This window comes from Neopelma chrysocephalum, unplaced genomic scaffold (assembly GCF_003984885.1).
Source record: "Neopelma chrysocephalum unplaced genomic scaffold, ASM398488v2 Primary Assembly neopelma1_98, whole genome shotgun sequence".
Taxonomy (NCBI): Eukaryota; Metazoa; Chordata; class Aves; order Passeriformes; family Pipridae; genus Neopelma; species Neopelma chrysocephalum.
This window is the reverse complement of record NW_020897761.1, coordinates 3,693,319-3,711,232: the sequence shown is the minus strand read 5'-3', so window position 1 is coordinate 3,711,232 and position 17,914 is coordinate 3,693,319. Positions and strand designations below refer to the sequence as shown.

General features: G+C 48.2%; 2 protein-coding genes across 11 annotated transcripts in view; one reads left to right on the top strand and one right to left on the bottom strand.

Annotated features, from left to right (window-relative positions):
* Positions 1–6: 6 nt before the first annotated feature.
* On the top strand, positions 7–1,055 carry PIGC (phosphatidylinositol glycan anchor biosynthesis class C). The gene has a single exon (XM_027694697.1). The coding sequence runs from the start codon at positions 61–63 to the stop codon at positions 937–939; it is 879 nt and encodes a 292-aa protein (XP_027550498.1). The 5' UTR covers positions 7–60; the 3' UTR covers positions 940–1,055.
* Positions 1,056–5,908: 4,853 nt separating this feature from the next.
* The window catches only part of DNM3 (dynamin 3), a 171,814-nt gene continuing 159,808 nt past the window's right edge, over positions 5,909–17,914 (bottom strand). For 6 of the 10 annotated variants that reach the window (XM_027694608.1, XM_027694610.1, XM_027694611.1 and 3 more), the window contains one exon: positions 11,387–11,969. In XM_027694608.1, the coding sequence (XP_027550409.1) occupies positions 11,900–11,969 (70 nt within the window). In that variant the 3' untranslated portion in view covers positions 11,387–11,899. Of the gene's footprint in view, positions 7,902–11,386; positions 11,970–17,914 lie in introns of those variants that run through there. The other 4 variants (XR_003536097.1, XM_027694616.1, XM_027694614.1 and 1 more) reach the window with 4 other exon arrangements.

Below are 17,914 nucleotides of genomic sequence, written 5' to 3'. Positions count from 1 at the left end.
GCGGCCCGGGCGGGGCCCGAGCGGGGCTGTGTCTGTCGGGCCCCCGCCGGTCCCGGGGCCATGGAGCCGGTCCCCGCGCGGCGGTGGCAGAAGGTGCTGTACGAGCGGCAGCCCTTCCCCGATAACTACGTGGACCAGCGGTTCCTGGAGGAGCTGCGGAAGAACGTGCACGCCCGGCAGTACCGCTACTGGGCCGTCGTCTTCCAGTCGGGAGCGGTGGTGCAGCAGCTGTGCAGCGTCTGCGTCTTCGTGCTCACCTGGTGGTACATGGACGCCGGGATGCTGAGCCCGCAGGGGCTCTTCGGGGCGGCCCTGGTGTCCTCGCTGCTCGGCTACGTCCTGTTCGATGCCGTGGACGGTGGGGCTGGGCGGTGGGAGAGCGGGCGGACACGCTGGGCTGACCTCAAGAGCACGCTGGTGTTCGCCGCCTTCACCTACGGCTTCTCGCCCGTGCTGAAGACACTGACCGAGTCCATCAGCACGGACACCATCTACGCCATGTCAGCCCTCATGCTCCTGGGCCACCTCATCTTCTTCGACTATGGCGCCAACGCTGCCATCGTGTCCAGCACGCTGTCCCTCAACATGGCCATCTTCGCCTCCGTGTGCCTGGCCTCCCGCCTTCCCCGCGCCCTCCACGCCTTCGTCATGGTCACCTTCGCCATGCAGATCTTCGCCCTCTGGCCCATGCTGCAGAAGAAGCTGAAGGCCCGGACGCCCCAGTGCTACGTGGGGGTGACGGTGCTGTTTGCGCTGGCAGCACTGGCAGGACTGGCCACCGTCTCCAGCGTGGGCGCCGTGCTCTTCGCCTCGCTGCTGCTCACCATCTCCTGCCTCTGCCCTTACTGCCTCATCCGCCTCCAGCTGCTCAAGGACAACATCCACGGGCCGTGGGATGAGGCTGAAATCAAGGAGGACCTCTCCAGGTTCCTCATGTAGGCCTGGCATGGAGGGACCCTCTGCTGTGAGCAGTACAGAGGTCCTTGCTGGGGGACAGCCCTGGGCAGGAGAACACCTGACCCAATAAAGCCTCTCACACAGCAGCAAGGACCATGTTTATGTTCCCTTCAGCATCTGTTTCTAAACCTGACTTGCTTGGGTTTGATGAGGAAAGGAGCTGAGCCCTGCAGAGCAGCTGGTCCCTGCAGCAGTTCGGGGTGCAGACGAGCAGGGTAGTGTCTGCTCTGGTCATGCAGACCCATACCTGAATTTGGGGGTGGGGGAGCAGGGGGATGTGCATCCCCTGAGCAGAAACACCACTTGAAAATGCACATCTGGCTCCGATGTGCCCCACAGGCCCTCAGTGTGTGCACTGTGGACTGACAGCACTTCCCCAGGGGGCTGGAGGGGAAGGGGCTGGTGAGGGTCACTGCGGGCAGGGTGGAGGTGCAGGGTGGTGGGTGCTGAGGGACCTGCAGGACTGAGCACAGGGGCACCTGGGATGGGTGTGGTGCACAGCCCTGCTCACCTGCACCCCGACAGTCACTGCTGCCAGAATAGCCTCATGACACTGCCAGATACCACACTATCCGAAATCCTTTGGGAGAGGAGGGGATGAGAGGGCGTGATGCCTTCCTCTCATCTCTTTTTCCAGAGGCTAATGAGGCCTGGCTGCAGGGCCAGACCCTGATCCAGAGGGATGGAGCTCAGCACAGCCCCCCATGGGTACAACCCCAGCTGGTGAGATACCACGCTGCTGGGACAGCGGGGGAGGTCTATCAAGATCTCATCCGGCGCCGTCTGTCAGGTGTCCGTCTGTCCGTCACCGCTCACACCGCAACAGAGGGCGCTCCCGGCAAACAAGTCTCACTGGAGGCCAGGCCAGGACAGCCGGACCCCGTGCCGGGAGGGCCTCCCTGGCACTTTCCCTTTCCCTGCTCCCATCCGGCACCATCCCTCGGCAACCCCAGCTCTGCTCCAGCCACCCCGGGGAGCAAAACCCTCCTGAGCCAGCACTGCCAGAGGGAAACGATGCCCATACTCTGCCCCAGCCTCATTGCACAGGGATATGTTTGGTATTACCCGGGTTTTTACAAAATTCTTCTCTTTTGAAAACCCAGCACTGCAGAAGTGCAACTTTCTGCTCGATTTACCCCAGCCCTGCGAGCACCAGGGTCTCATCCTATGGAGCAGGCGCTTGCTGCGCTCCTCAGGTTTTCTCGGAAATGAGCAACCCCCGGCAGAGTCCCCAACACCTCCAGTGCTTTGTTACAGCTCCTGCCAAGTGTTAAATGTTGCTGTTGTCGTCATGGTGACAACTACATCTCATTTTAGTTTTAATTAAAACCTGCAGCAGTTTGGAGCCCATGCTCCGGTCTCACAGGGAACAGAGTAGCCAGATGTCAGAGTCAAGATGACATTTTTTAGGTCTTTAGAAAGGAGACTTTTTTTTTTCACAGGGAGGTTTCCCAGATTGCTGCTCAGTCACCAGGATGCCCCATTTGACCCCGGGCTAATGCCAGTGTAACGCTGCCATCCAAAGCTGATTCACAGAGCCCACTGGTAGGACACAGCTCGAATGTAAATCAAAACTCAAATCTCACCTGCCTGGCCCCTGTCTATCACAGCAGAGGCTACAAGAAAGCAGAGTTTCTGCTGCACCCATTCCCCCAAGGAGAAATATTTCCTCAAAAATACTTTTCCCTAATTCACACTCTAAAACTGGCTCCGGGTTAGGAAAAGCAAACCTTGACCTCCCAGACATTCCAGGTGGAGATGGGCACAGGCTGCCATCACCTCAGCCACAGCAGGAACCCAGTGGATCACCTGTGCAGATCCCTGGGCTTTAACTGATGCATCAGGCCCCATCCACCCAGCTCTAGGTGGATGCAGGCTGTGTCCCATCCAGCCCACCACAGACAGATTCATCCCTGCCCACAGCCACAGGCCTCTCTGCTCTGCCCAGCTCCTTCCCTTCATCTCCTCCTTACAATGAGTCACAGAATTCTCGGATTAGACTAGCAGAGCCTCAGTGCTTGCCCAGAGATCTGCAGGGAAAGGCTTAGCCCTCCCCCTCGCTTGCCCACACAGATACCCTGCTCTCCCTAAGCTGGGGGATAAAAATATAAATCCAGTCCATGGCCTGGATGCACAAAGGGACACTGAAAGAGGAAAAAATGCAAGAGAGAACCAGGGAGAGGAGAGCAGGAGACACAAAGACCAGGCAGGGTTTCCCTGGGACTTCCCTGACCTTCTCCTGAGGACACATGCTCTGCAGTGCTGCTTAAGTTATTTAAGCTGCTGCATAAATGGCCATTATGGGTTTGTCTACATGCCTGAGGTCAGAATATTCTCTACACAACAAAATTTTGCCATAACTCTACGCCCATCCAGTAAGGCTGGATGCCCTTTGGGCATTTGCTACCTGAGCAAAGCATTCTCTGACAAAGCCCACACCAAGACCAAAAAAATAGGTCCTCAGTTCGTGATGCAACTAATGCATGGTAAGGAGTTACATGTTGTTTTGCATTACAAGGAAGTTTCTTTCCCTTAAGTTTCTGAGTCCACTGAGATCAGTCCTTCAGGGGGACATTGCATTTGACTTGAAGCTGGCCAAATGTGTGTAACTGAAGTGGCTGGGGATAAGCCTCGCTCCTGGGGGAGCCGCTGACACGTGCAGTCTGGAATCCTCATCTACAGCCTCTGCTGCAGGGAAAGGCAAGTGTCAGCCACCCACACCGAGCTGTCAGGGGGCCATGTCCCTCCCCATGGGGAGACTGGATCTGAGAAGCCTGGAAAGAGCAAAGCTTTCGTCTTTGAAGGTAAGATCCTTTTATCTCTTCAATTCCCACAGCAATCACTCAGTTTTTTTCAACTTTGTGATGTGAGAGGCAACAACAACAACAGAAATCATCGGGAAACCAAAACAGGATTTTGGTCCTAACCCACTCACTGAAAAGCAGCCTTGGACACATAATGGCACCAGCTGGTGCAGCACCCTTATCCTCCTCTATCTGGCTACAGAGCAAACACCAGTGCGGGCTGGAAACAGCACAGACAAGGTTAAACAGCTTCTTCTAAAAGTTACTCCATGAGCTGATGCTAAAGAATACTCCAGGGTTTCCCAGCACACCAGTACCCATGTCTTTCTACTCAGGATATTTTAGAAATGGCCACCAGCAACCCATGAAGTTTGGAGTCCTATTTTAAACAATATTTTTATCAAATATTTCCTAAGGAGGTAAAGATCTGTGTCAAGGGTTTACCACCATAAAATGTCCTGAGGAACAAGTTTGTGCCTTCCAGCCTAATGCCTGGAGGCCCTCTGGCAGCCGGGTGCTGTAGGCAAGGCCATTCAGCTAAAATATCATCCACCTTTTATTGTTGGTTCATCTGTTGGTACCATGTCGTACCCCAGAAGGAATACAGTGAGAAATTCCCCCAGTGCAGAACAGATTTTTAAACAACCTGAAAAAAAAGCAGCTTGTGAAGTTCAGCCTGTTCCCATTCCCTCTTACCTGAAAGGTGAAGCATGGGCAGAACCTCCTCAGGAGCTTGCTGGGTACAAACACTGTTGCTTCTGTAGTAGTTCCCCAAAGTGTGCAATTCCTGAACTCTGCTGAGGTGCTTTTTGCCTCAGTACCTGATGGTGATGAGTTCCGTAGATGAAAGATACAGCCAACCTAAGCAACTCCATTCCTGGGACAGTTGTGTTCCTGGGATTGTAGAAGCCTCCATTTCTCCCTTTCCCAAGGTGCACCTTGGCAATCACTGTACTCTCTCCAGCTCCCGCAATTCCTAGTTTAGCATATGCAGTTCAAAGGTCTGGCAAAAATGATTATTTATCTCCCCCTCCTAACAACTGCTGAACATGGATTTGGGGTTTCTTGGGGCTGGGTTTTTTTTCCCCCTTTTAGCTAATACCATTGCTGTTTCCTCTCTTCTACTCTACCAAAAGACAAAGTCTAAGTGAGAAGAAAGAAAATCTACAACTCTCCGGGCTTGCACTCCCTTATAATTTGAGCAAACTCAGTGTCTGGCATTTACCAGCTCATGCAGGTGGTTTAACAGCTCCCTGGATATGTGAGAAGTCAGCAGAGACCTAAATCAGCTGGAACAAGAAGAATTGCCCAAATTCAGCAAAGCTGTGTCAGACCCAGCTTGAAAACGAGCCTGTGTGTTGTCAGGCCCCTTCTACACACACAGACTGATCTCCCCCACTCCCCTGCCCCCATTCCCTGAGCAGCCTGGCTGCAGCTCCCTCTCACCACCAACTCCCCACTACCCAGAAACATCTTTTTTGTGCTCCTGAAACAAAGGCTGGACTCTGATGCCCAGAGGTGCCTCCAGTCCCTACCTGTGCAGTGCCTCCTGATTTACCTCTGTGGTTTCTGAGATATCCCTTGTTTCCTTTCCTATGAGAAAAAAGTCAGTAAAACCCATCAGTTTTCCCTTTTCTTTCCAGCCTTACTGTCCATATACTTCTCTGGCACCCTAAACAAGCACATCTCCTAAATGTTAAATCCCTGATTTTATCTTTCCCACAGGGACAGACACATTTGGAACCCCAGAGGTAGCTACTTACAGCTGTTTGAGCTCAGATGCTCCAGTGTGGGCAGCTTGCAAGGAATTCAGAGGTTTAGCTTGAAAAAAATGCTCAGAGCAGCTGCACTTTATTTATAACTGTGCAGATTCATCCGTCTAGAGACTGTTGCAATCTCCTCCTCTGAGTTTCTGTTCAGCCAGGTGCTGCTGCTGGTGCGTTAGACATGTTTTAGGACCCTGTTGGCTATTCGTCCTGCTAATGCTAAGCCAAAGCCATTTATATGAAGCAATCCTGGTGGTTAATGAATTCAGAAGCAGTGCTGGAATCCCAGCAGAATGTCCGTCCCTCCGTTCCACCACCTTGGAGGGTGGGAGCCTCCACAGAGCCCAGGCAATTTCTTCCATAAGGTGTGAATGGCTCCATTTGAGAAAGAGCCCTTCAGTGTAAAACCAGCACACATTCCTTTTGTAGTCAGAATTTTATTTGCTTTACATCCAGGCTTATCATTGACATCTGAAAATAAAATCTTTCATTTACAAGTAGGCTAGTGCAAATTAAAGGTAATTTTGGACAAAAAAATAAAAAGAAAGACCTTGCATGTAACACAAAAGAAATGTGTGTGTTAGGATGATCTTCCTGGAACAGCTCGTGGAGGTCGCCTAGGAAAAAAACAAAAAATAACCCAAAATTCACAGAGAGGGAGATTTAAAACAAAAGGTCAAGATATAAAAAAAATACTCATACACAAAATTATCTTAATTAAATGGGTTAAGAGAAAAAGGCACAGAACATGTATATTAAGGAAAAGAGCAAGAGTGAGATTAGAATCAGCTGGCCACCAGCACAGCCTCAGCTTTCATCCTCACCACTTCCCATCTGACTTGCTGGCGCCAGACAACTGGGACAATCACATCACAGGTGTGGAGGTCGCTGGTCACAGGCTTTCTAATTTTCTTGCAGCAAATAATATCCTCTGGAAGAGCTTTTCCCCAGCCAGCTTTAAAATTCTCACCACTATCTGCTTCAAACACTGTTCTTGGAGTAGAGATTCTGATGAAATGGGGAATGATCAAACAAGATGGCCTGGGGGTGGATTGGGGTATCTGGAGGGGACGTTGCTGGGAAAGGTTAAAAACGTGGGTGATGGCTCCTGCCAAGCATAGCAGGAGACCCTTGGCAGCGATGGCCCAGTGAAGTGGTTGGAGAGGAGCAGATGCTCCTCCTGTTACCCAGCACAGAGGACTCAGCTCTGACCAAAGCTGAACCAAACTCCAAATGCCTGTAGCCAAACTCCTGCAGGGTACGTAAGGTACTGCAGCCAGAGGGGACATGTGTGACACTGCTGTTCACTGAGGGGGAGTGCACACACTGCCCTCAGGAACAGCCACTGATGGCACACCTCCAAACATTACAGCAACCAAGGGAATACAACGGGGGTGTTCCTGCTTTGCTCATCCCACCTTTTGCTCCCTACTTTCCCAAAACCTAAGGACCAACTTAGCAACTGCGGTGCTCCCTCAGGAAGCTGTTGTGCCATAGAGACCATCTCCAAGCACCGAGTGCAGCTACTTGGCTCATACTGATCTGAAGGAAGAACTGAGTAATCAAGACATCTGCACATTCATACACAGCCACTTTAGGGGGAAATCCCTTCCAGACATAACACATACACAGGCACATTTTAACTCCAGCTCCTGCTCTGGAGGACTCAGTCTAGCCTTCTGCTTAGCTCTGAATCTCCCCAAAACGTGCTTTCCCCAGCAATGAAGTGAATCCCAGGTACTGCTTGAAAAACATTCATCTATTTCCCAGCAAAACATCTCTGCAGCACTCCAAGCCCCTTGCAAGGGAACAGGTTGAATGTTTGCCAAAGGGTTACATCTTCCCTGTCTCCCCTTTAATGACATCTCCAGTGATCCAGATGCAACACACATCTCTGATAAATCCTCCCTGCAGTCCCGACCCAGGCAGAGTGTGAAATGCTGAGATGATGGTGTGAGAGACAGAAGACCACTCGTGCACATCCAGAAAGTAATAATAAAAGCCCATCAAGAATTACAGTTTATTTCAGGTTCAGAAATGCAGCAGAACATTTTTACAGCAGGTGCATGTGATGCTCAGTAATGACTATGGTTTCGGGAATCGACTTGCTGTGCTCAAAGGTCAACACCAGGAACCATTTACAGATTATGAAACCAAAGGCAGATGTTTTGTCTCATACGAAGTAGGGCATTAACACACAGAGCAAAAAAATCAGAAAGAAATTAAGCGTTTGCTTCTTACAAAAAGAAGTCATCCCGTCCTGGAAAAGTAAAGAGACAGCAGTAAAGCAAACGGCCGGCAAGACGGGACAAATCATAGATCAAGCAAGAGTGGAGGACTGTCTGGACGGGAGGAGCCATCGGTATCAGCTCGCCTGCAGACAAAGCAAGAGGAAAGACAGGCAGAGTAACATTCATTTGCACAAGGGAGCTGTTCTGCTGGAGCCCCAGGAGGATGTTCAGTGCCACAGCGGGAGGAGCTGTGCCGCAGGGGCACCAGCAGGCTGGGTGCCTTCTGGTGGCACAGGAGCAAAGTAGGTCTGCCCTCAATTCAGGAGGTTTGGACTATTTTAAGACAGAAAGACAGAACTAGCCAGTAATCTCCATATGCTGTGTGCATCATGGTTAGTGTAGCTGTCTGCAACAGAGAGGATAATATTTTCTATGTTATGCTTTAACATGAAATGCCATAATCTATAATGTATCTCCTTTAATATAATAAATAATCTACTTTTACGAGGTTTACTCAGAAAGTGCAACAAGATCAGCAATAAATAAACACACATTAACTATGTACATAAGCCTTTTTGTGGAACATACAATCTTTTTAACCCTTGAGATCCAAGGCCGAGAGCTATTTATGGCATTCACAAGCTCCTCAGCTGTTGGTCAGCCATGGCAAGGTGAGGTGGAACATGTTCTCTACGCACAGACCCAGGCTGAGCCTAAATGCAATACTAGAGGAGCACCCTCCTGAAACTTAGCAACTACATCACCCAGATCATTATTATGTACCTCACATAAGATCAGAACCACCGTTGTTGCTTAATTAGTGCTCCACTCCTCCCTGGCAGTCTTCTGAGCTTTCCAGAGGGAATCAAAGAAAGGGAGAGCAACCTGCCCCTTCTCCGATAGAGAGTTCAGACCTGGCTCATCCTGTGTAAGTGGGTCTGCAGAGGGGGCAATGGCCAGTGTGAGGAGCCAGTCCCTCTAGCAGGTCCACAAGGTGCTCATCCTGCTGTCCTTTGGGCAGGGAGCGAGTTGCTGCCCAGGCTGCTCCTCTGAGAACAAGGGACAGGACTGGCACGACTTGTCAGCTTCAGGAGTGGGTGGGACAAACAAACCCATTCCAGGCACTGCAGAGCAGGAGGAGGTGGGCCAAGGTTGGAGGACAGCACTTACTCAATTGGATGTGGCAATTTCTTGAGAAGCTCTTAGTGTTTTTCCTAGAAACAGTTCTACATAGTTTATTCTGAAAAGCGTATACGCAAGAGGTGAAATTATCGAACTCTGTATCTATGCTCACAGTTTTTATTAACCTGCACACCTAAAAGTGTTGCATTTAGGGCACAGGGTCAGATTTAGATGTGATCTGGATGAGGATGCAGAGGAAGGAGGGCTGCGCAGCTGTGTCCCACGACCTCGGCATCGAGCGCAGAAGCAGATGGTGCTGGCGCCTCACTGCCTCCTCCTCCTTTTTCGGGTAAATCCACCCTTGAGAGCTTCATTTACAATTCTGCTGAGAAATACAGTTTCTTGGGGGGCAGAGTTAAGGACAGTGCTGAATTGTGCTACCTACTTCCTTATGCTTGGCAGAAACAGTCATTAAAGTAAATTAAGGAGTCTCAAGTACAGAGAATTTAAAAACATGTTTTTAGGCCAGGATCTCTGTCATCTAATTGAGGCATTACCACCCTCGAGTCCTGTGCAGCCACACTGGTCTGAATCACCTCCTGGAGGTGATGTCTCTTCCCACTGATCAAAGGGGACCTTGGACAACAAAGCTGAGTGTATGGGGTATGGTGGGATAAACCCAGACCACGGTCTTGCATCCACAGCTTGGATTGAGCCGGAAGAGACCATAAAGTTCATCTTGTTCCAACCCCCCTGCCATGGGGGAACACCTTCCACTAGACCAGGTCGCTCAGAGCCCCATCCAGCCTGGGCATGAACATTTCTATCACTGAATGAATATAAAAATTTGGGATTAAAGTCACTTTCTGTGGCTGAGGCACTATGCTTGGCTTCCCATCAGCAGGCAGCTGCCAGTCAGTAACAGAGTTCTGATAAACTACATACAGGTTTGCTTGCAAGGCAGCAGCATGGACTGCTATGGCTATTTATAAAAATATATCCAACAGATGCATTACAGGTTACAGCAGAGAACATTAAGCAGTGGAAAACTGTGTAGAACACAAGAAAAATCATAAAAATATATGTTTTCTTTTTTGTAGTAAAAATTACTATGACTGTAGTTGTGTTTGTAACCTTCTTCTTCCTTGAAAGCTGATTCTGTGCACTTGGTGTTGGAGATCTGAGCCTGTTCCCCAAACAAACACCAGCCACTTAAGCAGTTTCTGAGATCACCAAGATGCTGGTGCTCTGACAAACTCCATCTTCACTGTGCATCAGATGTGACCTCTACACTCCCCAGGCATGTCTCACAAGTATGAAGTTGACAGGAAATTAAAGTTAAGCTAACATACAAATCATCATGCTTTCCCAAGCTCGTCTCTCTTATGCAAGCTGAAACACAATTTGCTGCAGTGGTGAGCACAGCTAATCAGCAGCCTGGGAATACTTAATAGGCTAAATCCCCATTTGTTGTGGCTCTTTGATTGGATTCTTCCTAACCAAGGGGCTACAGCATACTGGAGCCCTACATGCAGTCTCAATAAATACATTTATTAGACTGATTATACTGAGGGCCTTTGAAACCACCAATTGCTTTGCCTAGGGATCTGTAACCATAATTGCAATAGCAGCAATTCACATTTTCTGAAGGAATAAGGCCAAATTCCTCTCTAGTTTAATTCTCTTAACACAGTAAATTTTAAGCTTTAGGGGTGACACTGACCCTAAGTGTTTAAAGTGAAGTAATGCAGTTAAGACAAAAGGTTTTTATAACACATTAATATATAATGTGCAAAACAAGAGGCAGAGAGGACCTCTGCAAGTGAGCAGCTGCTAAAATAATCCATTGCCAGGATGCACAGCTGAGCACTTCCAAGAACCTAGATGGATAAAGCGACCCTAAACCAAGGTGTGCAGGACCAAGTGATCCAAAAAGAAAATCTTCATACAGGGGGCACAGGGGAACTTTATCAACTGGCATGAGAAAATATCGCAAATATCTCAAATCCAAACCAGACCCTTGGGAAGCTCAGCTGCCAGTCTAGGCCGGAGCTCTGTGAATTGGCTCACACAGTGGGCAGAGGAGCAGTAGCCCATGTCCAGCTGTGCATATATCTATATATCTGTATCTATATCCCCTTCTGTTCCATAAAATGGCCAAAAGCAGCGCTCAGTTCCCAGGATCCTGCCACACAGCACATTTATACACACTCACATATGCCCAGGGCTTCCCCTGAGTGGGAGTGTAAGTGTGAGCAAGCACTAGCAGAGGACAAAGCAAGCTAGGACACTGCTCTGTCATGTACTGGCTCTTCAAACCACCCTTTCCCATCCTTGCTGCAGGGTGAGGCAGCTCCACACCAAGCCCTGTGAGCTGAGGCAGCAGCCTGGTCCTTACCAACCCAACCAACCTGGCATGTCAGCTGCCAGTGTGGAAATAAAGTGAAACGTGCTGTCCCACACACACCCTTCTTGTTTAACAACATCCCTTAACACTAGACTTTGGATAAGGAGACATGGAAGTGGGGGGCCTTCAGAAGAGCTTGGTAAGAAATCACATGGCTTTTCTTTGCCCAGTTTATCCATTACAAGAGAAAATTGGCATAACTCTGTAATTCTAAATGATAGATAACTTGGAAGGTACAAATAAAAGCAATATTCCTTTCAGATAAGAGGAAAAAAAGCAGGAGATCAAATCAACACATGCACAAACACACACAAAAAGTCAAGCCCTCCATTTGCTGTAGAGGACAGTGAGCACAGTTGCCTGGGTGAAGATATGTGTCAGTAAGTTAGCTAACACCAGTTATTGCAAAAGGAAAAGTCAAGGCAGCACAGACCTTCCCAAAACATTTAAGACCTCATAAACAATGCAGAATGGACAGAGAGTATATCAGTAAAATTGGTTACTTGCCTATAGATGTCCATACATGCGACTATACATTGGTTATTGCGACAGTTATCAAGCAATTTGTTCCACATATTTGGTTAACAATGAATGACATGCCAGAAACTCCTTTTAGTCTAACAGGGATGAGTCTAACGGACGAATTACAGTGGGCCGAGTAGGTGAAGGGGGTGGTCTTCGACTGGAGAGAAAGAGAGAAGAAACAATAAGCACAAACACTGAGAACAAAGCTGGCACCTTCCGCTGTTGTTACAGGAACATGCACATGCTCGTACACACGACCATCTTATTTCCACGTACACTGAAGCACGACACCCACAAGAATCCACAATAAGGAAGGAGGCAACGGGTTTGCCAGGTGCCTACCATGCCTTAGCCCCCTCACCCACCAGACAGCTCTTCTTGCTGATCCACAGCCTGGGTGTTCTCCAAACATAGTTACCTTCTTGTGCCACAGAAACCATCCAGGGAGGATCATTATTCCCATTTTCTTAGGGGTCAGTCCCAGCCTGGACAGCCACACAGCAGACTTACAGGAACGTTTCAGAGCAGAAAACAGGACTGGGGAAAACAGCCTGCAGTGACTTCAGCTGCTGTTTGCAGAAGCAGGAAAACCTGCAGCTTCTTGGACAGTTGGGCCAACTGGAGTCACGTCAATGTGCCTAAATTTGAGGCACAAATTTCAAGCTATATATCAGTGGCCAGTTATGAAAATGCCAGTCGTGGCTGGGGCTGCTGGTCTCATGTATTCCTCTATCAACTTCAGTGCTAAGGAGTCACAGATTTTTCAGGAAGGCTTATGTGTCTTTTTTCCATTTTCCTGTGTACTGCAAACACCTACATTTTAATTCAGACTGTGTCATCATTTGGTAAGAGTCCACAGTGCAAGAGTTGGCAGTAGTATGATCTCCAAGTGCATCCCACCTGGAGTCCAGGCTGAGACCTATCCCTCCTTCCCTCCCTCCCTTATCCAAGGATGACACACCAACTCAGCTCGAGTGGCAGACAGAGTCTCTCCAGTAGCTACTCAACACTTTACCTTTTTGTGTGCAGGTACACTGCTCATGTCAGTGCTGTGTGGAGGCAACTCCATCAGCATAGTCACAAAGAGTATTTTGTTAATGCTCCATTCCACCAGGGATAAAACACCCCACCATTGAGCAAGGCCTACGCAGAGTCTGAGCTGACAATACCTGTTTGGCCTTCAGCGCCTGCACCACTCACACAGTTCTGCTGGCACTGCAATTTGTATGTATAAATTGCCCAAAGAGACTGTTCCTCCCAGCTAGCCTGCTCCTGAGCCAGCTATCCAGCAGCGTTCTGTTGCTGCAGTTATCCCAATCCATCTCGTACAGTGCTTTTGCTCCCCATTTTTAGTGGGAAGTACCAACTTTATTCTTAACCCCAGCCCAAGTCACCATGTGGGCTCATGAATGGCCCACACAAACTGTGCAGCCCCTTCTAACCTGTCCTCCACCTGTGAAAGCAGGGACAGGTCTGGCTCTGAGGAATATTACAAAGGAAATGTGCCTCATTCTGTTAAAAGCTAAACTGAAGATTAAAAGAATGTAACAATGTGTTAATCGTCTTTGAACTGGAACAAAATATATGAGACAAACTTATACTTGACAAAAAAAGTCTCACTCGGCTCAAAGTGTGTCTTGAGCGACAATATTGTCTTTTGGTGAAGAAATGAGAATTTTAATCCCTAACATGCAACAAATACAAAATATGCCAACTGAAGCATTCAAGTAAATCAACAAGCTAAAAAAAAAGCAAAATATAATTTCTTCATGGTGTATTTTTCTTACAGGAAAAATGTTACTGTGTTAACCATTGTTTCTTGTGTTGCTCCAGTGTAGGTCTTCTGGACCCATTTCCAAAATTTGTAGTTTCATAAAGAACCACTTCTAAGGCTCTGCATTTCTGCTGGGTTGCATTAAATTATTCCTTTGTTGAAATGCCTCACATTGCATTGTTTAGAGCTTACTGAAAACATCGTATCATGTGTATACAATTTACAAACAAGGGAAAATGCATACAGCTGTCTTCATATCAAATTTAAAAGATACAAGCCCAAACATGCGTTTTAATACCAGGTTGAATGCAGCACACTGGATTCAAATAATGTAATTTAGCCAAATTACTATTTAACACAGCAGGATCAGAAACTGGAGAGCACAGTGGGAGGATTTCCTGGACATAATCAGTCAAACCAAACCTGAACCAAAATCAGGTCTGAGCCCCATTTCCTCCCTGAACTAGAGCTGGTATTGCACTCCAACCACTGTTTTGAACTTTCATTCAAGCCCAGGGCAGACCTAAACAGAAAAATCCCCCATCAGCTCTCCTTCCCACTCCAGAGTACCACCCACTACAAGGAGAAGATGACATCCCCATGGGGACCCTCTGAAGAGGAGCTGCTGCTCAGCCACACCAGCCTTGTTCTCCCCACAGCACTGCCCGACAGGCAGGTCTGCTCAGCCAGGGGACCCTTCAGAGCCAGCCACGCTCTCTCCCAACACTTCACACTATGGATACCTCCCAGTGGAGACACACATGTATCTGGAATGCTCTGCATACATACACTTGCATGTGTCTTCCCACTGGACATGGATGTCCATGAGGAATGGGCAGACCTCTCCTTAGCTCCAGCCCCTCAAGTGTCCTGCCTGCCTCCCAGCTCCTTACCCCGCCACACTGTGACTAGGGGAGTGGGACCTCCACCTGGAGATCACAGGTGCCTTTCAGAGGAGTGGCAGATGTTTGGGAAAGGCAGCATTTGGGAGAAGATCTGCAAAAGCACCGTTCCCTCCAGCCCTGCTGCTGACAGTCTCCTGGGCTATGTGCAGTTCCCTGTGCAGTAAGGGGGACCATGCTCCCGAGTCCCTGGGCAGAACACAGAGTGGAGCTCTCTTGCATCATCTCACCTTCCCTAGCCACTGGCACACGGGATCAACTGGCATGAGCTGAAGCTCAAGTCCAAGTGAAGGAAAGAACAAGCCCAGAAGTTACAGAATATTCTGAGTGGGAAGGGACCCACAAGGATCATTGAGCCCAACTCTTAAGTGAATGGCCTGTCACTAGCTTTCCCTGTCAATGTGTCAAGTCATTCTGTGACCGTTTCTACACTGGGATTAGGATTCACACCTTTTTTTTCACCCCTAATAGGAATCTCAACCCCAAAGACAGGAGGAGATGCCAACGTGCACAGCCCTTGCCTCTGCCCCGCTCCTTTACACCCGGAGCGGTGGCTGGGAGTGGACGTGCTCCACGGGATGGAGAGATGCAGGATTGGGCCACCTTGAGATAACAGAGCCAGCAACCAGCTTCTGGGCACCTACAAAAAGTGCAGCTCTGAGGGAAGCTCTGAGTGTTTTCGGCACCATCGCTTCCCGAGCAAAGGGTACCAAAGGAGCGCTGCCAGAGCGCTGCCAGAGCCTCCCAGCGCGGAGAACGGGAACTACGGAGCGGCAGGGGGAGCTCCAGCCTGCCCGGGGACCGAGCGAGGGAAAACCGGGGAAAAACAACCGCCCCCGGATCCCTGCTCCGCGCTAGCTGCCATCCCAGTGAGTAAATATGTGACTAAGCCCAGTTCAATGTTTAGTCTGAGGCCAGCACACGATAGCGGTGCAGACGGCCCGGGCCGCGGTTCCTCCGTGTTATCGGAGCCACTCCGACGGCCCGGGAAGCGCTCCCGGTGCGGAGCTGTTTGTTCCCAGGACCCGAAAGGCGGCTCCCGCTTCATAGAAAGTTCATCATAAAAATGTCCCTGCTGCGGGAATTCCGATTTGGTTATTGTCTACAGCATTTCAGCGGGGTTTTCGAGTTCTGGGGCCCAGCCCCGCTGCCTGGCCCCTTTAACTCAGCCTTCTTGTCTTAGGGGGAATTGAGGTTGTTGGTGTTTTGGTTTGCTTTGCTTTTTTGGGGGGCGGGGAGAAAAAAAAGGGAAACGGCGTTTGTAAAAGTTAGTGCTAAAGGGGCAGGGGATCATAGGTCCCCCCGGGGTTGAGTGAACGAGTCTGCAAAAAGAATCAGTACTTCTAACTAGCACACATTAAGCAGACATAAAGAATTTACCAATGAAAATCGTGGACTAAGTATGTATTTAATAACTCCCTGATGTTGCTGCAGAGACTCCTCCTTTGAAGAGCTCAGTGGGGTTTTGAATGGAGGGTAGCTCTCACCCCCATGCAAAAACTTTTTTAAAAAAGGAAAAGTTTTACATTTATTTTTAACCTAAGCAGCACACCCAGTGTTTCCAGTTTTAAAAGAACTCCTAAAAGCTTTAGCTAGGCAAACGCAGAGCAAAAGAAACTAAATAAAGCAAGTCTAGACTTAAAATTCGATCAGAAACATATGGGAGTTCTTCAAGCATTTGCTTTTTGAGAAGTGCTATCGCTCCCCACACAGAGTCCACAAAATATGCTTTGAGTAAAGCATGGCTGTAATTACCCGCTCAGAGAAGATGGCTTCTCACAGCACAGCCAGCACACTGCTAAATAAAAGGCTTTCATTTCCACTTACATTTTACATTCTTGTTTGCTTGTGACCACCAGAGAACACTTGCAGAAGGCATGCACACAACTATATTTTACGATACATTCTATAGATCTGAAATTGTGAACAGAAGTCCATTATTCTCTCCCTTTTCCATGGTCCTGGTTTCCCTATAACGCAGCCTTCTTGGAGCACCCTGATACGTTACACTGTCTTCGCAGAATTTAAGAAGAAAATACTTATACAAAATTTCTAAGCGGTTTTAAGACTGACTGCAGGCAAATTTTATTTTAGGTGACAGTACAAATCTGGTTGTGAGGCATAGAGTAAGAGGATAAAAGAGTGACTTACTTTAGGTGAGGACTAAATCTAGTTTCCTGTTTGGGTGATTATTTAGAGAGACTAAGTAGCTTGGTCTTGGGATAGTTATAATGCCTTGACTGATTTTATTTTTATACTGTTTCTCAGGTTTTCTCTATTTCAGTAAGATCCTGAGAGACCCACACCCCCTGCTTTTCCTGGTTGTTACATCAACCTAACTTTTATACTGCACCTCTCAACTTCCATCAGCCTCTGGATTTGGAAGAAAATCCAAACCAGAAGTGAAACAACTCTGCCATCATGGTTGAAGGGAGGCAACACATGGTTTGTAGATCTAATTAGTCTTCAGTCTGTGCATGCATAAAACTCTTTTTGTCTTACAGCAGATGCAGAATGGCTAGTGTGGAGCCTCCCATTAACTCAGGAGCCAGAATCTTGAGTGGAAGTGGGAAAACCAAAAGGAGGAAAGGCACTTGATACTAGTGTCACAGGTCATAACAAAGCAGGAAAAGCAGAAAAAGGACGATGACATTAGGAGGAGTAAAGCAGGAATTATGGACAAGAATCAGGAGGAGATGATGATTGCAGGAGAAATAAGAAACAGCACTCAGTGGTGATGAAAGGAAAAAGTAGCTGGGGAATATCTGTTTAAGATGGTCCCTTACCCCAATGTAATGGTCCAAGAGAGTGGAAATTTCTCAGATTTGTTTCTCTACTGAAAAATGTCATTTTGTTAAACACTGAATGTCTCTAGTAAGTCCCACAGGACTGCTGTCGGCGGGCAAGTCAGGAATGGAAGCCCTGAGCCACACAGCTCTTGAGGGGGCCTGATAGTCCTGAAGTAGGTTCTCCAGCTGAACACACGTGTCAGGCTCTACAAATTCACAGAGGGCGTGCTGAGACTGTACTGGCTCAGTTGTACACACAGCTGAACCTCACTATTTCACACTACTTCAAATGACCCAGCTGCACGATGCTCTGTCAGTGGAAGAATTTTTGAGCTAAGTGTAAGCAAGTTAAAGTTATTAGATTATGCTGTTTTATCAGATACCTATTTCTTTCAAGTGAAAGAAACAAAAAATAAGAGTGAATGGGAAGAATGTGTCCTTCCACTAGCCACCACTACACTGCAGCAATATAAATCTCCATTAATTCAAATGCTTATACTGTTTGAAAGCATTTGGGTTAATGAGGTTCCACTGTGCGTGATTTAACTTAATATAGATACTCCTTTAAGGGGCAGCGGTCCAAATTATGATGCTTCACCAGAATAATTTATTATTTACAACTCAAGCTACATTTTCT